The sequence below is a fragment of the Toxorhynchites rutilus genome, chromosome 2 (assembly GCF_029784135.1).
Source record: "Toxorhynchites rutilus septentrionalis strain SRP chromosome 2, ASM2978413v1, whole genome shotgun sequence".
In the NCBI taxonomy this organism is placed as follows: domain Eukaryota; kingdom Metazoa; phylum Arthropoda; class Insecta; order Diptera; family Culicidae; genus Toxorhynchites; species Toxorhynchites rutilus.
Window position 1 is genome coordinate 239,311,659 of NC_073745.1, and position 22,993 is coordinate 239,334,651.

Sequence of the window (22,993 nt, forward strand, 5' to 3'; positions counted from 1 at the left end):
CATCCCAATAGGAAGTATCCCGTGTCGGGCACACGTACAGAGCATCGAAGACTGCGACTCCCCTCCCCTTAGAGGGAAGGGAGGAGTATTGATTCATGATAGAAACCTCCACATGCCAAATTTGACTCGATTTGCTTGATTTGTTCTCGAGTTATGCATAAATTTGTGTTTCATTTGTATGGCAGCCCCCCTTCGAGAGAGGGAGGAGTGTATGCTCACCATAGAAACGTTTCTTGCCTCCTAAAACCTTCAGATGCCAAATTTGGCTTCGTTTGCTTGACTACTTCTCGAGTTATGCAGAAATTTGTGTTTCATTTCTTTGGCGGCCCCCCTTCGAGAGGGATGAGGGGTCTCGAACTATCATAAGAACCTTCCTCGACCCCAAAAACCCCTACATATCAATTTTCATATCGCTCGGTTCAGTACTTTTCGAGTCCATAAGAATCAGACAGACAGACAGAAATCCATTTATATATATATAGATTTTTTATATACATATACATATAAACATTCAGTGCTCTTTTCTTCAAAGAAAGATCTTGTTTAAAAAATATTACCGACACTTGTTAAGTGACTGCTTTTCTTGGACGGTACGTTTTCCGATTGACAATCATTGCCTTTTAACAAACGGAATTCACATTCTCACAATTTGAAAATAACGAGAGCAGTGCTATTAAAAACCCTGTTTGTGAACTGAATAACATATGTTCATGAAATTTTGACACGTGTCATATAAAGATAAAGATAAAGAAATTTTAAATCATTTGATAATTGAAGATTGATGCCATCTGTTAACACACGTGAGAACCAGGGGATCGTAACTGCGAGTGAGATAAGGGAACTGACTAGTGATTGCTCTAATGTAAACAAAGCTTGAGCTCTTAAAATTACAATGACCACTGCTTGCATTATCAATCTGTACGAGATACCTCATAAAAGCTGGGATTGAATGAAATACGAGGGCAGTCCGATAAGTACTACAAAAAAAAACAAAAATTTTGGAAAAGTGGCGGCGATGACTCAAATTTCTGCCCGGCGAGTGACTTTTTCAAGTTTGGAAAAAAAGTCGCAAGGGTCCAAATCTGGAGAATACGGTGGATGGGGTAGCAGTTCGTAGTGCAATTCGACCAATTATGCCGTGGCGACGGCAGAATTTCCATTTTTTTCCATTTTTCTAAATTCCGCGGACACGCCCGCTTCCACACACGGTCAAAACAAAACTATGAGTCCGATTAGGCTGAACTTTTGACAGTAGCCGTTTACGAGAATGTACTACACGATAAGTAATCTCTCTTGGGATACACCATCGGGTGATGAGGCTAAGTACTGATTGGACCGCCCTCGTATTTAATTAGGATCAAGTGGATAAAGCCACCATCTAGCAGTACATTTTAAACTTTAGTTTAAATAGATTTTAACTACATAACTTATTAACTTAACTCTAGTTAACTTATGACTACATAACATATTTCATAAAAAAATATTTTATTCCTTCGTTGCCTCGTCGGTATTATCTTTGTCAGGAACAGCGCCTGTGGTGGATCGTAAGAATTAAAGGGTGTGTCACATCAAATTGCATCACGGAAAAAACGCTGTAGAAATTCGCCCAGTAGACCGATCCTTTTGAAAATTTTAGACACTAAAAAAAAACTATTAAACAACTTTTGGCATTTTCTTTTTATTCATACTTCGAGCCCAAGCCCGTATTCTCGCACCTTGGGGCTGTCCACATACCACGTGGACAGAAATAGCACGGTTTTAGACTCCCCCCTCCCCCTCCGTGGACAAGCGTGGACATTTTCATACCCCTACCCCCCTTTGTCTACGTGGACATTTTTCCTTTTTAAATTAAAATAATTAAGGAAAGAACTGATTTGCGTCTAAATTCCATTTAATTTTTCATTCCATTTAAGGGAGACCCCTGTCTCCCTTGATTAATTTCTTCCATTTGATTCATATGGAATTCCAGTAGGATATTTTACTACAGAGATGCATTGTTTTGCATTGTTTTATGGCAGAGTAACAGTGTTACTCAAAATTTTAGATGAATAATGCTTTGCCCACTCCGGGATATGATCGATCACTGCTAATGGCGATTCATCTTCACTCTGGAATTCCGATTCACCTTTAATCGGCAGCGCAATTCAAAACCTTTTCCGCCATAGTTCAGAGAATTTTCAGAGGGTATTCAAAGCGTATTGAGATATTTTATTATTTTTCAAATGCTTATAGACCATTCGACATTGATTGTCTAGATGACTTCCGAAGTGCTCGCGGGGAAGAATTACATCAGACAACTCACGTATCTTTGATTCCCAACTATGAAATCGAGCTCAAATCTCAAATATGAAAGTTGAACAGTTCTTGAGACCCATTTTTTGCCTTAGATTGATCCTAATTCAAAAGTACGCTACATAGAACAATTTAATTGAATTCATTTGAAAAATGAGAAAATTTTCCGTAATATTCTGTTGTAGAACATTTTAAATAGTGAAAAATAACAATAGGAATAACATTGTAGTGTCGAGGAAGGAATTTTAGAAGAGTTGGAGAGCTTTAATTTTGTTGATATAAACAATCAAATTCATCATCTATTTTTGGGGGGGAAATATTTTTTTTCTGTATTATAGTGACTTTCAACGCTTCTAGCTGGTTCGTCACTTTTACCTTCCATTTTGGAAGAATGTCGGGAGTGAGAATTGAACTCGTGATCTTGAGCGTGAGAAGTATGGATGTTACCTCCACGCCAGATCGGCTCCACGGGGGGGAAATAATAAAACCCTTAAAAAACGAAAAATTTTAAGTATTTTTTCACTTCTAAAAGGCACCTTAATCAATCAATTCAAATGTTTTACAACTGCAATCTATGCGAAATTTTCTGAAAAAAATAGAATACTGGGTTAATTGATTCATGTTTGACGGCTAGTAGTGCATGGATCATTTCACGCAAATGAAATATTAATCCCTAGAAATTGACGGGATTCCAGTACTTTGAAAAATTCTAACTTTTCGAGAAAAGTAATGCGAAAAAATGATTACACATGAAATTCTGCATGAAAAACTATACAGACATTATTATCCTAAGACTAATTGTTCTCGAGAGCTCTATACAAGCTCTATAGAAAATTGTATTTGACAAAAAAACCATATGTGTAATATCAAGGAAACTTAACCATTATGGAATCGCTTTTTTTTATCTGTATTATAATGATTTTCAACTCATTTGGCTGGTTCGTCACTTTTTACTTCCATTTTTGGAAGAATGTCGGGAGTGAGAATTGAACTCGTGACCTTTAGCGTGAGAGGCATGGATGTTGCCACTACGCCAGATCGCCTCCCATTATGGAATCGCTTATTTTTTATAGGTTTGAGCTAGGAACGTCTATGCATAGCCCGCAACCATAAAAGTTATAGGGTCATACAAAATATCTCGGTCGCTCACAGTTTACGTGAGTTATTTTTAGAATATGGATTTCAGTGAAGAAGGTCAATGATATATGAAGCACTCTCAAGCAGCTCAATTCGTTTATTGATACATACGGAATACTCAAGTTGGGCGGAAAATTTTAAAATTCTTAAATATGGAACAGTTTTTATTTAATTTAGAATGTATCGGTGATTATATTTGAAAAAATATTCATTTTTCGTGTCCACGTGGACATAGTCTATACCCCCTACCCCCTCTCCGTGGACAAGCGTGGACATTTTCATACCCCCTACCCCCCCTAAAATTGTCCACGTGGTATGTGGACAGCCCCCTTCCTCTTTACCCCATCCATAAGGTTCTGTACAACGTCAGGTTGTAGTTTTTTTTGAACAGAAATCCATTTTCTCTTGAAGTCCGCCTCCGATTTGACAACTTTTGGGTTCTTCCGGAGGGCCTGCTTCATAATCGCCCAATATTTCTCTATTGGGCGAAGCTCCGGCGCGTTGGGCGGGTTCATTTCCTTTGGCACGAAGGTGACCCCGTTGGCTTCGTACCACTCCAACACGTCCTTTGAATAGTGGCACGAAGCGAGATCCGGCCAGAAGATGGTCGGGCTCTCGTGCTGCTTCAATAGTGGTAGTAAGCACTTCTGTAGGCACTTCTTAAGGTAAACCTGCCCGTTTACCGTGCCGGTCATCACGAAGGGGGCGCTCCGCTTTCCGCAAGAGCAGATCGCTTGCCACACCATGTACTTTTTGGCATACTTGGATAGTTTCTGTTTAGAATCTCCTCCGGAACGCTGAATTTGTCCTCTGCGGAGAAGAACAGGCCCGGCAGCTGACGAAAGTCCGCTTTGACGTAGGTTTCGTCGTCCATTACCAGGCAATGCGGATTCGTCAGCATTTCGGTGTACAGCTTCCGGGCTCACGTCTTCCCCACCATGTTTTGCCTTTCGTCGCGGTTAGGAGCCTTATGAACCTTGTATGTACGCTGGCCCTCCCGCTGCTTGGTCCGCTGGACAAATGAACTTGACAAATTCAGCTTATTGGCGACATCCCGGACCGAACTTCTCGGATCACGTCTAAACTGCTTAACTACGCGCATGTGATCTTTTTCACTGACGGAGCATCCATTTTTGCCATTCTTCACCTTCCGGTCGATGGTTAGGTTCTCGAAGTATCGTTTTAGTACTCTGCTGACCGTGGTTTGGACGATTCCCAGCATCTTACCGATGTCCCGATGTGACAACTCCGGATTCTCGAAATGAGTGCACAGGATTAATTCACGACACTCTTTTTCGTTCGACGACATTTTTCCAAATTTACGAAAAATTGACAGTGAAGCATGGCCAACGTGATCTATACACTCTTATCTGATTTTAAAGCGAAAGCTGAAGATATAATTCCTAAAAATTAAATTTCTACAGCGTTTTTTCCGTGATGCAATTTGATGTGACACACCCTTTATTCCGGTTAACAGCACAACAGATCATTTGGTGACACCTGCAGAGAAGGCTAAAGAGATAGAACAGCACTTCGCCAACTCCCACAATCTTGGGCTGAACATCAATAGTTTCTTTGAGATACAAATCTCCTCATTGATCAAAGTTAACTTAATGTTCCAATGAATCAGATTATCAATTTGAATAGGGCCACCTTCTTCCGTTTCGAGGAATTGTACACAGCGAGCGTGAAATTGATTTTCTGATAATCCACAAAACCCGTAGCCTAAATACAGTATCCAGTTTAAAGTAGTAGTAGCATCGACGACCCAATTCGAGTGAAACTTCCGCCCCGAAGGGCAGAAGGAAGAACGGAACCCCTAATCCTTCAACGAAACGCAAAGGCAGCAGCAGCTTTACCCCGAAAATGCGCGCTACCAAACGGATGCATAATGAAGCAACGGCAAATGCTAACGTTCGCCACAGGATCTCGTTGGTTCACTGATGCGCCTCTGATTATGCTCTGCTCGGCTTTGGCATTCTGGGAGTGGAATACACACCATCATCTCCACCGAACACGTTTTCACAATATGTGGAAAAGAACGCCATGAACGCTCCGGAATTTTCGAGATAATAATCGCTGGAATGCGGTGGAAGTGAAAATATGTATCCTTTGCATATGCATGCTTCCATGCCGGGGTTGGCACGCGTGGGTGCGGAATGTATTCAGCTTACTTCGGAACACACATACGCACACACACACACACACACGTGGGGAACGATTGTTAGTTATCGCTAAAAAATAGTAGATGAAACTTATGTTAACTTGAATACCCTATGCTATAAGGTATTTCAACACAGTCGTCTTTCGTAAGCACCGTTCGGCGAACGCGTGTTTCCTGACAAACTCCTGTGAGCTGGAACTGTAATCCGATAGTAAAAGGGCTGAACATTCCAGAAGCAGTGCCGGGGAAGGAGTGAGACGATAGTTGCCGAAAAAAATACATCATGTATGAGTTGCAACTTTACACATCGCCGTTGATACCGATGTAGAGATTTGTATGCCACACACCGAATGGAGGATATAGTCCTACCTGGGCCGGATATTACTATGGGATTCCGAAACGTGCTGGAAGTACGCGTTAGGGAACACCGTACTGTGAAACTATGATAGTTGTTTGATGAATTCTGGTTTACACAACTGACATCATCCGGTCTTTCTTTCTTCGTCTATCGCCTGCATATGAACATCGGGTACATAAAAATCGCTCTAGTCAAGAATATCTTTCATTTCTATCATGACCGAAAAAAACATTTGCATATTCTCTGCTTTAATGATTATATAACTCGAGTAATAATGTGTATATAGGAATATAAAACAATGATAAAAACCAAGAAATTATCTCATCACTCACACAATTCACAAATGAATCCTTTGTATCCCGTACCTTCTTCTATCCTGGTTGTGGTGCATTTTCCGAATGTAGGTCGTCACTTCCGCTCGATTTTAGTGCGAGTCAGTGGGAACTAGCCATACTGCAAGGACAAGTGAGGAAGCAAAAAAAAGGAGAGATAAAATTGAATTAAAACTTCCCGAGAGGCATTGACAATCAGAGACAGGGAAAAAGCAGAGCTTAACCAGTGTGCCAATATTCGAGTTGAGAGCGGTTTTTTTTGTCAAACAGCGGAAATGTGTTGCTACAGAATACGAAAAAATGAATGGCTGAACGCGAACAATTAGGCTTAAGTGTTGAAATATACATCCGAATAAATTGTCAACCAACCGATTGTTGAGTTGTTTTGTGTTTTTTCAGTTTCTGTTCGGCGGTACATATTTGCTAATTAGTACGACATAACAAGTGGATTCAACCATCCCAGTGGATTTGCAGTGCGAAAATGAAGCCATCATGATGGAGAACGATGACAATTATGAGAATGTACGTTGTGCTGTTGTACCGAGAAGCTTGCTCAATTTTCAGACTGGACTGCTTATTTCGCTTTGTAAACTCGTGCTCATTGGTCGTATCCGACAGCACTTGTAAACATTTTATTCATAGCCAACACTACATTGCAAAATGAGGTTTTCAGTTCTTTTGAATGGCACTAAAGTTCGCAGAGGAACTTTTGCCGGCTTAACGTTGGTATGATTTGGGTAATTTTTATTGAAAGTAGTACTCAATTGAAATTACTAATGATAAATATAATACGGCTTGAATGTTTTCTAAGTGGCAGGCTCTAGAATACAAGTGACCCCACAGTGCGGGTCGGAAGAAATTTTGACGAAAAATCCTTCGGCCCGAACGGGAATTGAACCCGAACCCCCACATGATAAAGTATGACTCCAACCACTCGGCCGCAGGACCATTGAAATTTTCATGATTTTATTGTTATTTAGAGAATTTGTATTACAAAGAGAATTTGAAACACTCGCGGGCGAATGCAAAAAAAAATGCTTTTTGAGCACACACTGCACCTAGTTCCTAGTTCTTGGAAAAACAAATATATAAGGTCTAAAAGGCATGACAGGGTAAGGAAGAAAAAGGGGAATCACCAGCTCGATGGAAAATAGTGTATAGGACACCAAATAAGATATATTGGATATTGTTGCACGCCATTCTCAATAGATCCGGGATAAAAATTTTAAAAAAATCTGAAAGTGTGTCTTACTATGGTGTGTCGAGAAATGTTATGAACAAAATATTTTCTTCAAAAATTTAAGTGCCAAAAAATCTTGGAATTTTGAAAAAAAAATTTTTGTGGGATTTAAAGATTTAGTACTGCTCTGATTCGTATTTAGATGTGTTCGTACGCCGTTTCTAGATATGTGCGATTTTGTTTCAGAATTTAAAAAGTGTTGCGCAGCACAATTTTTCTATTTTCCCAATTTTTTATTTTTTTGAGACCTAGTATTGGTCTAATTTGTATTCAAATGGGTTCGTATATGTTTTTTGATATGCGTGATTTTTTTCAAAAATTTAGAGCGATACGGTACGAAAATATCTATTTTTTGTTTCCATTTTCTTTATTTTCTAATAATTATACAGTCATTCCATGTCAAACCGATATAGTGGTTCTCAAATCAAAAAAAAAAAAAAAAAAAAAACTGGAAGATTTGTTGTTCATCGCAAAACATTAGACCCGTATTTTTTATTTTTTCATTAGAGTGCTCATTTCCATTCTAAGGTGGTCCGAAATATCATTTTTTCGCCGTTTTCCCAAAACTTATTTCTTTCGAAAATTCATATCTTTTGAGCTACTGAACCGATTCAGATGATCGATATTTCAAATTAAAGCCAATTACTTTTTTGGAAAATATTACTCTTGCCGAAAATTTTGATTGTATTTTCGCAATTATTGATTGTATTTTTTGTTGTTGTTTTCATGGCTTTGGACTAGAGGAGACTATGTTTTTATATATTTTTTCTTGAAAGCTGAGAATTTTTCACATAATATATCCAAAAATCAGAGTTCATGAGTCCAATCGCAGAACTGTTCATTGGTTGATCTTCTAATCGACCCCATTGAATTTACCTTTTACTGAAAAATTCCTAGTATTGCTATCAAAACTCATCATTATAATATCAGATTAATGTCAGACACAATTCTCGTTCAAGATTTTTCCTTGCAAATAACATGTTTCTCCGTTACATGGAAAAAATGTTTGATACAGAAAATATGATATAATAAAGACATACCCCTCCCCTCTTTTCCCCTTAGAAAGGGGGGAGGAGTGTATATTCACCATGGAAACGTTTCGTGCCCCCTAAAATCTTCACATGCCAAATTTGGTTTCATTTGCCTGATCAATTTTCGAGTAATGCAGAAATTGGTGTTTCATGTGTATGGCAGCCCCCGCCCCCCAGGCAGGGAGGAGTATCTAATCCCTGGAATCATTTATTGCACCCTTAAACCTCTAGATGCCAAATTTGGTTGCATTTGTTTCATTTGTATGGCAACCCCCCTAAGAAAGGGGGAGGAGTATCTAACCACCATGAAAACATTTTTTGCACCCTAAAACCTTCACATGTCAAATTTAGTTTCGTTTACTTGATTAATTATCGAGTAATGCAGAAATTTGTGTTTCATTCATATGGCAACCCCCCCCCCCCCCCCTAAGAGAGGGGGCGAGGTTTCTAACCACCTTCACATGCCAAATTTGGTTTCGTTTGCTTGATTAATTCTCGAGTAATGCTGAAATTTTTGTTTATTTTGTATGGTAGCCTCCATTAGAGAGGGGGGTGGAGTGTCTAACCACCATAAAAACATTTATTGCATCCTAAAACCTCCACATGCTAAATTTCGTTTAATTTGCTTGATTAATTCTCGAATTATGTAGAAATTTGTGTTTCATTTGTATGGCAGCCTCCCTTCGAGAGGAAGGAGGGGTCTCAAACTATCATGAAAACCTTCCCGGCCCCCAAAAACCCCTACATACCAAGTTTCATGTCGATCGGTTCAGTAGTTTCCGAGTCCATAAGAATCAGACAGACAGACAGACAGACAGATAAACAGAAAGACAGACAGACAGAAATCCATTTTTATATATATAGATTTTTTAAATATTAAAAAAAGAATAGCTCATTGGATTCAATTTTATATGTCGATTATCAGAATCGGTTCAGTAGTTCGAAAGTTATGAAATTTTGAAAAAGTTAAAAGCGACGAACAATCACTTCTTAGAATTTTGGATATGTTATGTAAAAAAAAAGCTTTCAGGAAAAAATATTTAAAGAAATAACTAGTCCCTCTAGTCCAAAGCCATGAAAACAACAAAAAACAAATACAATCAATAATTACGAAAACAAAATCCTATTTTTTTGCAAGTTTAATATTTTTCTAAAAAATTGTCTTAAGTTTGATATGTCGATCCTCTGAATCGGTTGAGTAGTTCGAAAGTTATGAATTTTCGAAAAATAAAACATTTTGACACAAACACATCAAAAATATTTTTTTTTGTATTTTTCTGGTCAAAAATTGCTATCATCAAATTGCGATGCATTCCGTTCTATTTGTCACTCTTTTCAAATGTGTAAGAAAATAAAAAGAATCATTGTTTTAAAACTTTGACGGCCATGAGTGCCGTACTGCACTCAAAAATTATTTCGCTGGGGTCATAAGTGCAGCAATGCACACGCGAAATCTTCCAAAGTTTCGAACATGTGCGCTACAGCACACGTTTTACGTTCAAACTGATGTGTTTTTCGTTTTCTACTGACCTCAATACATCGTAGGACACTTCGATCTCATAGTTTGACATCACTGCTTGTATTATTCTACCAATTACAATTTATCACTGCCCGAAATGCTCCGAAAAGTTTTTATGTCTGGATTGTTTTAAAAGACGACATTTTACTTACTTTACTGTATTCTCACTTTACTGTATTCTATTAGTCAAATCATTTTATTCGATACCAATATTGAGGGGATTCCAAAAAATACATAGTCGACCATTTTGTGGCGGCGATCTTCTCGAATTTATGTTGTTCATAATGTAGTGTATTCTCCAAGTCAAGCCATTTAGCCATTTTTTATCGGCGGTCAAATTGATTTTTTTAAGATCATGGAATACGCAGTTTTATAATGGCAGTAGAATTGAAGATATGTTCCAAATTTCAGATCAATCAGTGATCAGGAACAGGGTCAAATATCAATTAATGTGGGACAATCCTACAAACACTCAAACATGCATACAAACAGAGCAAGCTGAATGAAACTATTCAAAAGTAATTATTTATTTGGGAACCGGGCCATCTTGGACTTTGATTTTTCATGATCTACTGTGTTCTACCAGTCGAGTGGTGGCCATTTTGAATTCACATTTTTCATAAATAACTGTCTTCTAATCAAGCCCTTTCATGTGATACCTACATTGATGCGGTTGTGAAAAAATATATTATATATGGCGCCATCTTGTGGTGGCGGCCATTTTAGATTTGCATTTTTCATAAATAACTGTTTTCTACTAGCCAATCCGTTTCATTTGACATCCATAATGATGGGATTCTGAGAAAATATGTAATCTGCTATTTTGTAGTAGCCGCCATCTTGGATTTGCATTTTTCATAAATAACTGTGTTCTGCTAGTCAAGCCCTTTTATTTGATATCCATATTGACGGGGTTTTGGGAAACTTGATGACTTGATCGATTTCTCTTCATCAACTTTTTCTTTAGTTAATAACTCAATTGCAAAAATGTTGCAATTTAAGATTGCTATAGAAACCGATAGATGAGGTTCTGACCTATTTTCCACATTGTCAAATACAGTTGGGAATATATTTGCAGCTAAGCTATGACCACAATAGAGAGTCGATGCAGAGAAATCGATCAAATCACTTACACCCCTTTCATTTTAAGCCCCTCAATTATATTACGTTTACCGAAAAAAAAATCGTTTTTTTTTTATGATTCGATTATCCGGAGTGAAAATAAAACCAATACGCCGGATAATCGAGTCCGACCTGTAGTACATTTCGTCTTGTTTCGTTTCGTGTGAGAGAAAGAGAAAGAGAGAGAAAGAGGGAGATAGAAAGAGAGAGAAAGAGGGAGATAGAAAGAGAGAGATAGAAAGAGAGAGAAAGAGGGAGATAGAAAGAGAGAGAAAGAGGGAGATAGAAAGAGCGAGAAAGAGGGAGATAGAAAGAGAGAAAAAAAGGGAGATAGAAAGAGAGAGAAAGAGGGAGATAGAAAGAGAGAGAGAGGAAGAGAGAGAGAGAGAGAGGAAGAGAGAGAGAGAGAGGAAGAGAGAGAGAGAGAGAGAGAGAGGAAGAGAGAGAGAGAGAGAGAGGAAGAGAGAGAGAGAGAGAGAGAGAGAGAGAGAGAGAGAGGAGAGAGAGAGAGAGAGAGAGAGAGACGAGAGAAGAGAGGAAGAGAGAGAGAGAGAGAGGAAGAGAGAGAGAGAGAGAGAGAGAGAGAGAGAGAGAGAGAGAGAGAGAGAGAGAGAGGAGAGAGAGAGAGAGAGGAAGAGAGAGAGAGAGAGAGAGAGAAGAGAGAGAGAGAGAGAGAGAGAGAGAGAGAGAGAGAGAGAGGAAGAGAGAGAGAGGAAGAGAGAGAGAGGAAGAAAGAGAGAGAGAAGAGAGAGAGAGAGAGAGAGAGAGAGAGAGAGAGAGAGAGAGAGAGAGAGAGAGAGGACAGAGAGGGAGAGAGAGGAAGAAGGAAGACAGAGAGGGAGAGATAGATTTAATATGATCAATATCACAAAAACACACAAATATACGAGCAAATTTAAAATAAAAAGTACTTGGTCTCAAAATAGAAAAAAAAATATTTCGAAATACCAGAACAATTCGGATTTTTGATCGTAATTTTATTTGACGATATCATGATACATCACAGCATCCTATCATGATGTAATACTTCGAGTATTTTTTTTTATATTTCCATTTCCAAGCTACTAACAATGGCGTGAAAAAAAACTGTTTTCCGCCATAGCCCTTATAGTGAACCACATACATGGATATGTTTGAAGAATTACATCGTAAAACTTTTTGATAATGATTTGGTGACCCTGAAAAGGGTTGTTAGGATGTTGTGTGTTGTTCGTCCACTCCACCAGTGCTTACTACCGAGTGATGATGACACAAGGATTGGATGATGGGTATCATGATAGAAGATGCCGAAGTGGAATGAGATATGACGAAAGCCGCCCTCTCTAACCCTGGACGAGATGGCCCCCGTGTTCTGTATGGATGATATGGTGCGTCAAAAAAAAAACACCAACGATATACACGATTATTATCATTATCCAACACAATTATAATTTTTTCTCACCTGAAAAAACATGTTACTTTATTGTAGAGACAACATATTTGAAATGGAAAAGGCAACTTTGATTTATAATTTTTCCTTCTGAGCGTTTATTCATTTCCATTTTCACTTCGAACCCATCGGAACACGATGCTTTATGTTTCAATGCTAATTTATGTCTAATTTAAGACTAACAGCACCTAATACGATATGTAGAGCAAATGGGAAATTACTTTTTTAAATATTCCTTCACTATTCCAATTTCTCTCGCCGCGTGAACTTTCCTTGGGTGAAAATGATTTTCTATTTTCTATTTTCAATTTCGACCAACCAGAAAGAGGTATTTCCGTTTGGAGATTTTTCGATTATTTGATAGTTAGTTTCATTTAATATATTATCTTATTCATTGTGATGAATTGTTATAGAGTGCTCAGATCGTTTGATGCAAAAATCTCGTAAATCCATCAGGAAATAACTGCGCGATAATTGTAAGTACATGGGCAGCCACTTGTTTCGTGAATTTAGACCAATCAGAACTGAGTATTTTCGTTAGGATAGAGGTTGAGATTTTTCAATTGTTCGATAGTTTCATGACATATATTATTTTATTCAATTAAAAAAAAATTATGGAGTGCCGATCGATTTTCGTTTTTAATTTGTACCCCTAATATGTTCCCGGAAGACGTAAGCCTACGTCAAAATACAAGTTAATTGTTTTCGAGTGGTTTAACATATTTTATTTTAAATAATAATGTCATGCAATTCATGATTACCTCACCATCGAGCATTTTTCACATGTTCATAAAAATTGAAGCGCTGCTCAACGAATCCGTATTCCATCAATGGAAACAAATGATAATCGGAAGGATCTGGTTGTTTTTAGAGCAGAGTACGGTTCAATTTGATCAATTGTTCATGGTAATGTTCACTTCCAACAGTATCACTAGTTTCGGCGTTTCCAAACACGTTTGGCGGTTTTCCAGAAACGTTTCCTCACATCAAAATTAACACTGTTGATCTCTATGAACACCTTATACATTGTGATTTTCTTAGAACATGCTCACCGTAAGCTTCCACCACCATTATATGCAAATTGGAAATGATTTTTTAACACAACGTTCGTTCATTCACTCCCATCTAGAGATTCAATTTAAGTTTAATGGAATTATTTTAGCAGCTGCCAGAGATGCACATAAACCGGTGATAGATTCGGATCGTGATGGAAATGATGAGCAACACCACAACTTCATGAAGTTCATTTGTCTGCACCGAACGCACAAGCCTAACCAGGCGTGGAATTCAATTTCGATGACAGCGACTGTTATCTCCTTCCGCAAACACACACCCACAATAAATCCCCAAATGAATGTTCTGAATGTGCGGAGCAGCAGAATATTGTTACGCTGCCTCAACCAGCAGGAAGCGGCGAAATACATCACGTCACTTTTCGGATGAGTGGAGCATCATCACCTAATGAGTGTAATGGTGGGAAATGAGCGCGTAAAATACCGCTGTGTAGGATGGAACAATAATTGTGCATTCGATGATCCGTCGAGAAGAAGGAATGCTACGCATTTTGGTGGCGTCGCTACAGTTTCAAAAGAACCACCTCCGTAATATTATAATCTGTCCATTTGTTGGCCTCAACCGTTTGTCGAGCGAAGACCGCTCCTGCCCACTTGAACCAGCTACCAGCGCTCAATCCGGATAGGATCAATGATGGTATTTCGCAATTAAAGCTCTGCTCTAGGCCCTGCTGCTCGTTTGAGTTCCTTCCTACGGCTCGAACAGAACGACAATCAGCTTTTGTCCTCGCTGCTGTTGCTGCTTCAGCTGCTATTGTCCCCCTCCTGACGTGGCGTATGTGAACCTGATCTATCTCGATTTGTGCATTTCTCGTTCATTTCACCCGTTTCAAACTCATACCTATGTGCATCCATTCTCCTATCGAGCAACGGACAGAAGCTTGTGGGGCCTCCGTGGAATAAGAGATTACATCACTTCCACGCTACTGAGCATAATGAACAAATCTTTCTTGGGCTGCAAGATTTTGAAATGGATGGACACGGTGCTATCAGATGCACTTGATAGGATCGTTTGAACAGTGATTGTCAAAATTTTGGTTGGTTCACAAATGTATTTGTGAGGATATTTTGTTTCAAAATATTGCGCCACGTTGAAAGTAAATTATTCGAGTATTGATGGCTGAAGCATAAATTTTTATACACATTCAATGAACAAGTGAAAAATATCCATTAGGGTAGCAATGGATGTATAAAAAAAAATTCATCATCGAATTTCAAAAACCGACCATGTGACTATGTTTATCGACCCAGAAAAATTACCTGTGCAAAGTTACAGCTCAATCGGACATGATTTAGGGGTGCCTCAAAGCGCTGGAAGTTTTGATTTTTTGATTCTCGAAAATCTGTACATAATCGGTTTTCCAAATTTGACATGATCATTTTCTTCGCCACCCTAATATCGAAAACATCAGAACATCAATCAATATCCTTTACCATTTGAGAAATTTCGGTTTTGTTATAAAAAAGTATTCAAAATTAATAACATTGAAAAAAATAACTTCAAAATTCTGTGTCCGTTATTGGAAAACTTAGTTTTGACATAGTTATTCGAAAATGAATGATTTTGAACAATAAAGTTGAACGAAATTTTGAAAAATTCCCAAAAATTACATTGGAATTGGGAAATAACCGTCCTTTATGGGGAGTTCTTCTTCTTCTTCAATGGCACTAACGTTCCTAGAGGAACTTCGCCGTCTCAACGTAGTATTACTTGCGTCATTTTTATTAGTACTTAGTTGAGATTTCTATGCCAAATAACACGCCTTGAATGCATTTTGAGTGGCAAGCTCTAGAATACGCGTGATCACAGTGCAAGTCGGAGGAAATTTCTTTGACGAAAAATTCCCCCGACCAGAACGGGAATCGAACCCGAACACCCGGCATGTTAGTTATGACGCTAACCACTCGGCCAAGGGAGCACAATGGGGAGTTACAAATAGCTAAACGATTAATTTAGAGCTCTACTGTACCCCTCAGAATAGTATTTTATACTGCGATGAGAACACGAAGTTCTTATCGCAGGAATCTTAATGATCTTGGTTTGTCCAATTTCGGGTGTTTTTACGCAACTAGTAAATACAAATCGATTTTTCTTTATGAAAACCACATATATTCGATACGAGTTTGGGTTTGTTGAACAGCCCCAAGTCTCTAGTTGCTAATACTACTAATACTATCATGCGTTGGAATAATTGATTTTTTTATGTTTTTTAACGATTTTCCTCAAAGAAAAATTATGATCATGGTCCAAAAAATGACCATGGTTTGTGCGGTTTAGAACATAGATCAGCTTTTTTGAATGAAAAAATTAGAACTTTCAAGTACGTGTTGTATTTATCATTGTTTAAGTTTACTGTCATCATATTGATCCATTCATATTTGAGCTTTCTTCAGAATATTGCCTTTTCTATGCCATTTTTTAGAAGTGTTCACATCAACACACTCAGCATAGAGAAACTTTATTTTTGCTATGCGCGAAGGACACAATGAACAAACTTGAGCGCGCCAAGAGGTTGCTATAGAAATCATGTGGACAAATCGACATTAGTGAATTGAACAACTCATGATCAGAATCGAGGTCACCGAAATACGTTAATTTAATGGTTTAGCTATGTAAGCTATGTAAGTGTTACAATCCAGAAAAGTTCTGAATACGTGCCAAACAATCATCTGGTGATTGATTAAAAGTTAGGTCAAATGAGAGGCGCTTTGACACCAGGATTTTTAAAAAAACATGTGAATCCGTAAAAATATACTATTTAACAACTGTCAATCATTAAAAAGTTTTATTTATATGTTTAGAAACAATGGAATACCTTATTTGACAAAGGTATGATGAATTAGAGCTTTCAACAAAGTGGACAAACCAAAATCATTTACCTTACCATTTGAGACTAAAAAAAGGTCCCTGTTTCCGATGGCAAGTCGACAGATTTAGTTCCATTTTATGCGATGAAATTTTCGGAGAACTAGGATTGTTTCATTGACTGCCTCAGGAGAGGCAGCCGTCTCCTCTACTTTCCTAGAAGTGTGTCTGGATTCACGAAAATTTAAAGAAGTTTTATTACATCAGCACATAATTGTATTTATTAGAACTTTTAGGCACACGCTGTAAATGTTATTGCCATTTCACATACATACGGGATTTTTACTTGCTTCGAATTGGCTGTTTCAAAAACACTTATTTGGTCCATGATTAGGCTGTACGTATTTGTTGACCATTTACTTAAACTTGAAACACAATAGGCTGTTCAGAGAAAGAATAAAAAAATGACTACAAATGTCGGTTAATATCTCGATTAATTGAAATAACTGGATATCTGCTAATATAATCGAGTAATTTTGTATCAAATAATGCATGATCGATATATGAATACGTCGAACAAACTGGGCGATCATTGCGAATAATAAAACGAGGAATCATTTTCAAAGTTTATACATTTTGTAAGAGGTAAACTGTTTTTTTTTAAGTTCTGAGGCGCTTTGGTTTTGAGGAATTACGCTTGTTTGGAGAATCTTACACGGATAGATGTTGGAATAGAATTGAAATGGCATTGTTAGGGATCGATTCGCATGCACTCATTTGGTCGGTCATGCACCACACATTGTACAGCGCGGACTCGATTATATACAGTTTTTGATTTCTTTTCACTGTGTATCATCGAATCCTGTATATAATCGAGTCAAAAAAAACATTTTTTTATTTGTTTTTTTTTGCATGTACTTTTACTTTTCGATTTTTGAAAACAAAAGAGGAATTTGTTATTTGATTCACCCCCTTAAAGTCAGAAACACCTTACTCACATGAAAAAAATAAATTTGTTCATATTATCTCAGGAGGTGGTAGACGATCATATTTGATGAAAAAAAAATCCCTCTACACATATGTTCGAATTTCAACAATGACAGAGTTTTTTTTCTTTCGGACTCTGTTGCCTCAAACTGGCTCTACTTGAAAAAGTACGCTACGGACGACGATTCTGATTCATTTGAAAGATGAGAAAATTTATTACAGGATATAGTGGTGGAACAACTAAATTAGTGGATTTTAATAACATTTTGGTTTAAAAATTGATAATCTTTAATGTGTTATTATTAATTTTATCCTAAAAATTTATATTAAACTAGATTGTTTCTATCAATTAAATTGAAGTTCATTAACCGCTCTACAATTTGTTCTTTGACGCCCAACTTCTATCTTTTTTAATTTGGATGCAATATCGATATGAACAATTCCTGGTGAAAATTCAAGAAAAATCTTCAAAAATCACGATTTTTACCCCACTGTACATGTAATAGACACTTAAACTTCACCTTCACATTGAAAGGTTACATTTCTTCTTGAAATAAGTCATATTTGAAATATAAAATAAAAATATTTTTTTCTAAACTGTATATAATCGAGTCCAAAATTGTATATAATCGAGTCCGACCTGTATTCAGAATGGAAGGAAGTGATTTGGATAGCGACAACGTAAATAAAATACCAAGTACATTACATCGACCAAGTTTTAAAAACACAACTGTCATGTTGAAATTATTCTTTGCTTTATTTATTTATTATATGAAAAAAATCTAGTAATCTATCTACGTTGGGATGGGGATAAAGATAGAAATGGAAAAGGGAACTAACTTTTTTGATACTTGCTCATCTTTCGTGGTGTCGGTCGTCAACAGGTAATATGTTGATATATTATCAATTTTCAGACACCTAGAGAAATTTGTGGTTTTTTGGGCATTTTGCAGCAAAACAAAACCTTCTTTGATCACGAAACCTTCCAAACAAAGAAATAACAACTGTATGCAATGTTTACATTCAACAGGAACGGGGCAGTACACATCAAAATGGTACGGAGCATATTTGGATAAACTTTTTCCACATTTTGTATATTCAAGTTAATTAATTAGGAGATATTACTCCCATGCCGATTATTTACGGCGAGGGCATCCAAAAAGCCCTTTCTCAAAACCTAGAGTTTAGAATAAGTTTTTCAAATTGGCCTTTTGGAAGACTAGAAGCAAATGAACTGCAAAAGTTTAAAACCTCAGTAATTCAACACTCTATCTCTTCAATTTTAGTTTCACTTTAGACAGCGATTGGTCAACAACATGTGTTAAAGCTGAGAATTAATTTGGAATTTCTTATTTATTGATTTTTTAAATTTCTTTTGCCAGAAGCAAGCTTGGGCGAATTCGGGAGGGTTTCCGGGCTTATTGATTACTTTTTCGATAGATCATTCAATTTTCGCAAGTTTCCATTGAAGGTGACGTCAAAGAGCACCACGTTTTAATCCTGATGTGAAAAAGGTATTTTACTGCGGTTAGATTTGTGTTCCTCGATTGAAAATTGAAGGTGATCATTTGTTCCTCTGCGAAAGGTGCTGCCTAGTATAATTTGTGAATCATTAATTATTATAATTTTTCTTTGATAATGATATTTTTGGGTGCATTGAAGATGTAATTTAGCTAGAAGATTTCACAGCTCTTGGTGTAGGCCCACGTTCCTCCACCTATGGCCCTGAAACTACCCATCCGTCTTTTTCAATAAGTATAGAAACTATGTACTCAACATTTTATATTTTGTTTAATATATTATACAGGGTCTTTCAGATTAAACGCTCACCCAACACATTTTAATAACTTCTACAAAAGTGAACCGATTTTATTTTTTCTTCTTCTTAAATGGCACTAACGTTCCTAGAGGAATTTCACCGTCTTAACGTAGTTTTACTTGCGTCATTTTTACTAGTACTTAGTTGAGATTTCTATGCCAAATAACACGCCTTGAATGCATTCTGAGTGGCAAGCTCTAGAATACGCGTGACCACAGTGCAAGTCGGATGAAATTTCTTTGACGAAAAATTCCTCCGACCAGAACGGGAATCGAACCCGAACCTCCGGCATGTTAGGTATGACACTAACCACTCGGCCACAGGAGCACGATTTTTTTTTTTTAAGTCTAAGATAAAGCTTATTTTAGGACATTGTGACCACCCCTTTTTTCGATAACGCGTTTTAAACGGTGAACAAAACTCTTCATGCACAACTCTAACATTACGACTTCGATGTGGTTGAAAATCCGAGTTATTTCTTCTTTAAGTTCCTCCAAACTTTGTGGCTTATTAACATAGCAACGGTCCTTCACGACGAGAAATGTTGAAATTCTTACCATAAGAGGACAAAGTTTCATTAAGGCTTCGATTCTTGTAAATACACATTCTTGTAAATTGTACAAAAACCATCCAATCAGATTGAACGAGTAGCCGAATGTTATCGTTCCGAAGTGGGAAACGCAGTGTTACCATCGACGGAGCAAAATTTTTTTTTTTTATAAGGAGCCATTCTATTTTTTACCCTGTAATTCTAATGAATATTCACCAACACACACTGGGGGTTGTGTAACATCTACCTGAATACCATTCACCCGAAATACGTCCGCCTGAAGCATATTTACCCGAATGTAACAAACACCCGAATGACGTTCACCCGAATGTAATAAAGAAAAATTACGACAAATCAGGTTATGAGTTTTGTCGAATCTCCTGATAATAAATAAGAGTTTATCAGTCCAATATGAGAGAGCAACAAAAATATACAGTAAAATGAAAAATAGTAATAATGTAATTTGAAAATGATGCGGGAAACATCGCTGATTCATTTTTTAAAAATTTGTTTAGGCACAATTAGCATGTCGTCTGCTTTTCTTTTCGGTATTGTTCTTTGAGGCTAAGAGATTGCCTGGTGTATTACGTCGGCCCGGTTAATTTTTGCTTCGAAATACGTCAATCATATTTCAATGCAAAAATTAACAAAGGAGCTTCTCTGTCGGGTGGTGTTCAACTGATTTTTATTTATTATTAGGATTTCTACAAAATTTTAATCTTTTTGGTTCAACGTTTCTTTCTTTCTCATTCGGGTAAACGTTCTATCCAGATAAATGGTATTCGAGTGATATTGCCTTTCACATTGTAGTAGACTCTCGCTGTGTTATTATACGGTTCTTTTATCTCCTTCCAACGCATTATCTGTCTTTTTTTTAAATTTTTTTTTACAGATTTCAATATCTCATTCTATGAATTTTATGCCGACTTGAAATTGACAGTTTTCTGCTACGTGTATGGTCTACGTGATCCAAATTACTGGATAATGTTTAAAAATGGATTTGAAAGTCCATCATACCATTGCACTATGGATATGATTCAAAATAACATAACAACATAATAACATAACAAAATAAAATAATAAAATAATAATAATGGGTTTAAAAACCCAGTTGAACCCGAGAGACATCGTCGAGACGGCGTTTTCTGGCATTCCAACCCTAAAAACGGAAGAGGTTCTTACGTCGAATTCTCACTGGAGTAAACAGAAGATCCGTTGCGATAATCCAAAACAAAACAAAATCGCGAGGTTTCCGAGGTATCGACGGACATCGACGGCTAAGCCACAAATCCAGCTTCACAAATCATTGTTAGAACCAACTCGACGTTGAGTAAGGTAATTTTGTTGCCCGAAAACGCTCGGCCATATGGGTTGGCTGACCAACAGTTCATCAGATGCGAAATCCATATGCGGAAAATGGAAAATGTTGTAGCAAGCGACGGACAATACTTTCTAGATAAGAAATGTTTTCTTTACAATAGAACTTTGACCAAACAACTGCGGATTTTAATGTGTACACTAGTTAGTTTTCACAATATATTGTGTAAAAATATTGTTAAACATTTCAAGATCGAATTTTGAAAAGAACATATGACCCATTCCATGAGGTTATGCACCAAAGAACTAAATTTCAAATCTTGTTTCAGGAGAGAATTGAAAAAGTTATTTGAATAAGCACTGGTTATATCATAATTTTTTTGTAACAAATAAAAATTTTATGCACCAACCTTTGCCAAAGGCGAGTTAAAAAAACTACATAATTATGTTAAAAATATTTTAGGTTATCACTATTTTTATTTTTCTTGAGCTATCTCTGCACATGCTTAACCATACTTCAATGTCTATATACCATTGAATGGGTGATTAAATGCTTGTTCGAAGAGCCATGAGTAGACCTACGTTTCATTCTATAATTTATGAGAAACAAGCATTTGAAAAACATGTATTTTGAAGCGTTGTCACGTAACAAAAATAGAGCATTTTTTTAGTTTATCAGATGAACATAGGTTCAAACATTTTTATACTCTGAGTTTTCTCTGAGCAAACAATGAAGGTCAACAACCCACCAAATTTGGTTGAGATCGGTCCACAAATAGAAGAGTATCAACTGTCTCCAAAAGTTGTTGTCACGTCACGACAAATATACGATCCATTCCAGTGTGACGTAATAACATTTTGATTAACTACAAATACTTTTTTGCCTTTTCATGAACAAAGCACACAAAGTTAAACGATGTTATAGTAAAATTAAGAAAGTTTCCAACAAGAATCATCAGTTGGAGAATATTTTATAGTTAGATTGGCCTGTTGTCAGTCAAATATTTTTGTGAAGTGGCAACACCTGACTTTTTGCTGTTTCGGACTGTTGAACAATAATGATTAATTAAATTAATTACAGTTCCGTTTCAAAACATATAAATGATCTTTCTTCTATGTTCTATTAACAATACATAAACGTAGATTCCATAATACAAGATATAATCTTATTCCAACTTTCGGTTTGCTGATGGTAGTATAAGCAATGCAGTCTGTGCTGCATTATAGCTGAAGACGTAGTAAAATAAAAAAAGAATAAAAATACTAAAAAAAATATGGAAAACCGGATATGTTGACATATATTCATGGGTGTGCGAAGAGGAATAAAAAAAAGAATAATGTTTGATAGTGAAAGATAGTATTTAAGTGAGAGGGAGATAATGTTTGAGTGTGAAGAACTTAGCCTTAGGGCGACGTGTGTGGAGCTATACAAAGAAAGTGCAAATACAAATGCACACGCAAACATCAACGATCAACGATTAAAGTGAACGTCAACGTCAAAGTCAGAGTCATTTCAAACACGCAATCATGAACGCCCTTGCATGTGCGCGGATGCATACAAACAACTTATCAAAAGTTTCTGATAGCAAAATCAAATACGTTCCCCCTGTAGTGAGCGCCACTCGATGAACCAGGATTGTTCTAGCCATTGATGGTAAGCGCCAGAATGAACGTGTGAAACAAACACGATATAAAAATTGGAGGTCGGTTTAGGACCACTCCGACTTTTCCCAAATAACGGCGTGTATTACAGGTAACAGGTAGATTCAATTTATATAGCTTATTTCGATGAACATACCATAAACAATTAAAATTGA

The 22,993-nt window shown here is 37.0% G+C and overlaps 2 protein-coding genes across 4 annotated transcripts in view; one reads left to right on the top strand and one right to left on the bottom strand.

Moving 5' to 3' along the window:
* Positions 1-22,993, top strand: part of LOC129765339 (chondroitin sulfate N-acetylgalactosaminyltransferase 1) — a 197,724-nt gene that overhangs the window by 67,202 nt on the left and 107,529 nt on the right. The window lies entirely within an intron of this gene.
* LOC129765340 (synaptobrevin) overlaps positions 6,208-22,993 on the bottom strand; it is a 91,302-nt gene continuing 74,516 nt past the window's right edge. Inside the window, exon 4 of one of the 2 annotated variants that reach the window (XM_055765527.1) lies at positions 6,208-6,404. In XM_055765527.1, the coding sequence (XP_055621502.1) occupies positions 6,376-6,404 (29 nt within the window). In that variant the 3' untranslated portion in view covers positions 6,208-6,375. The remainder of the gene's footprint in view (positions 6,405-22,993) is intronic. The other variant, XM_055765529.1, reaches the window with a different exon arrangement.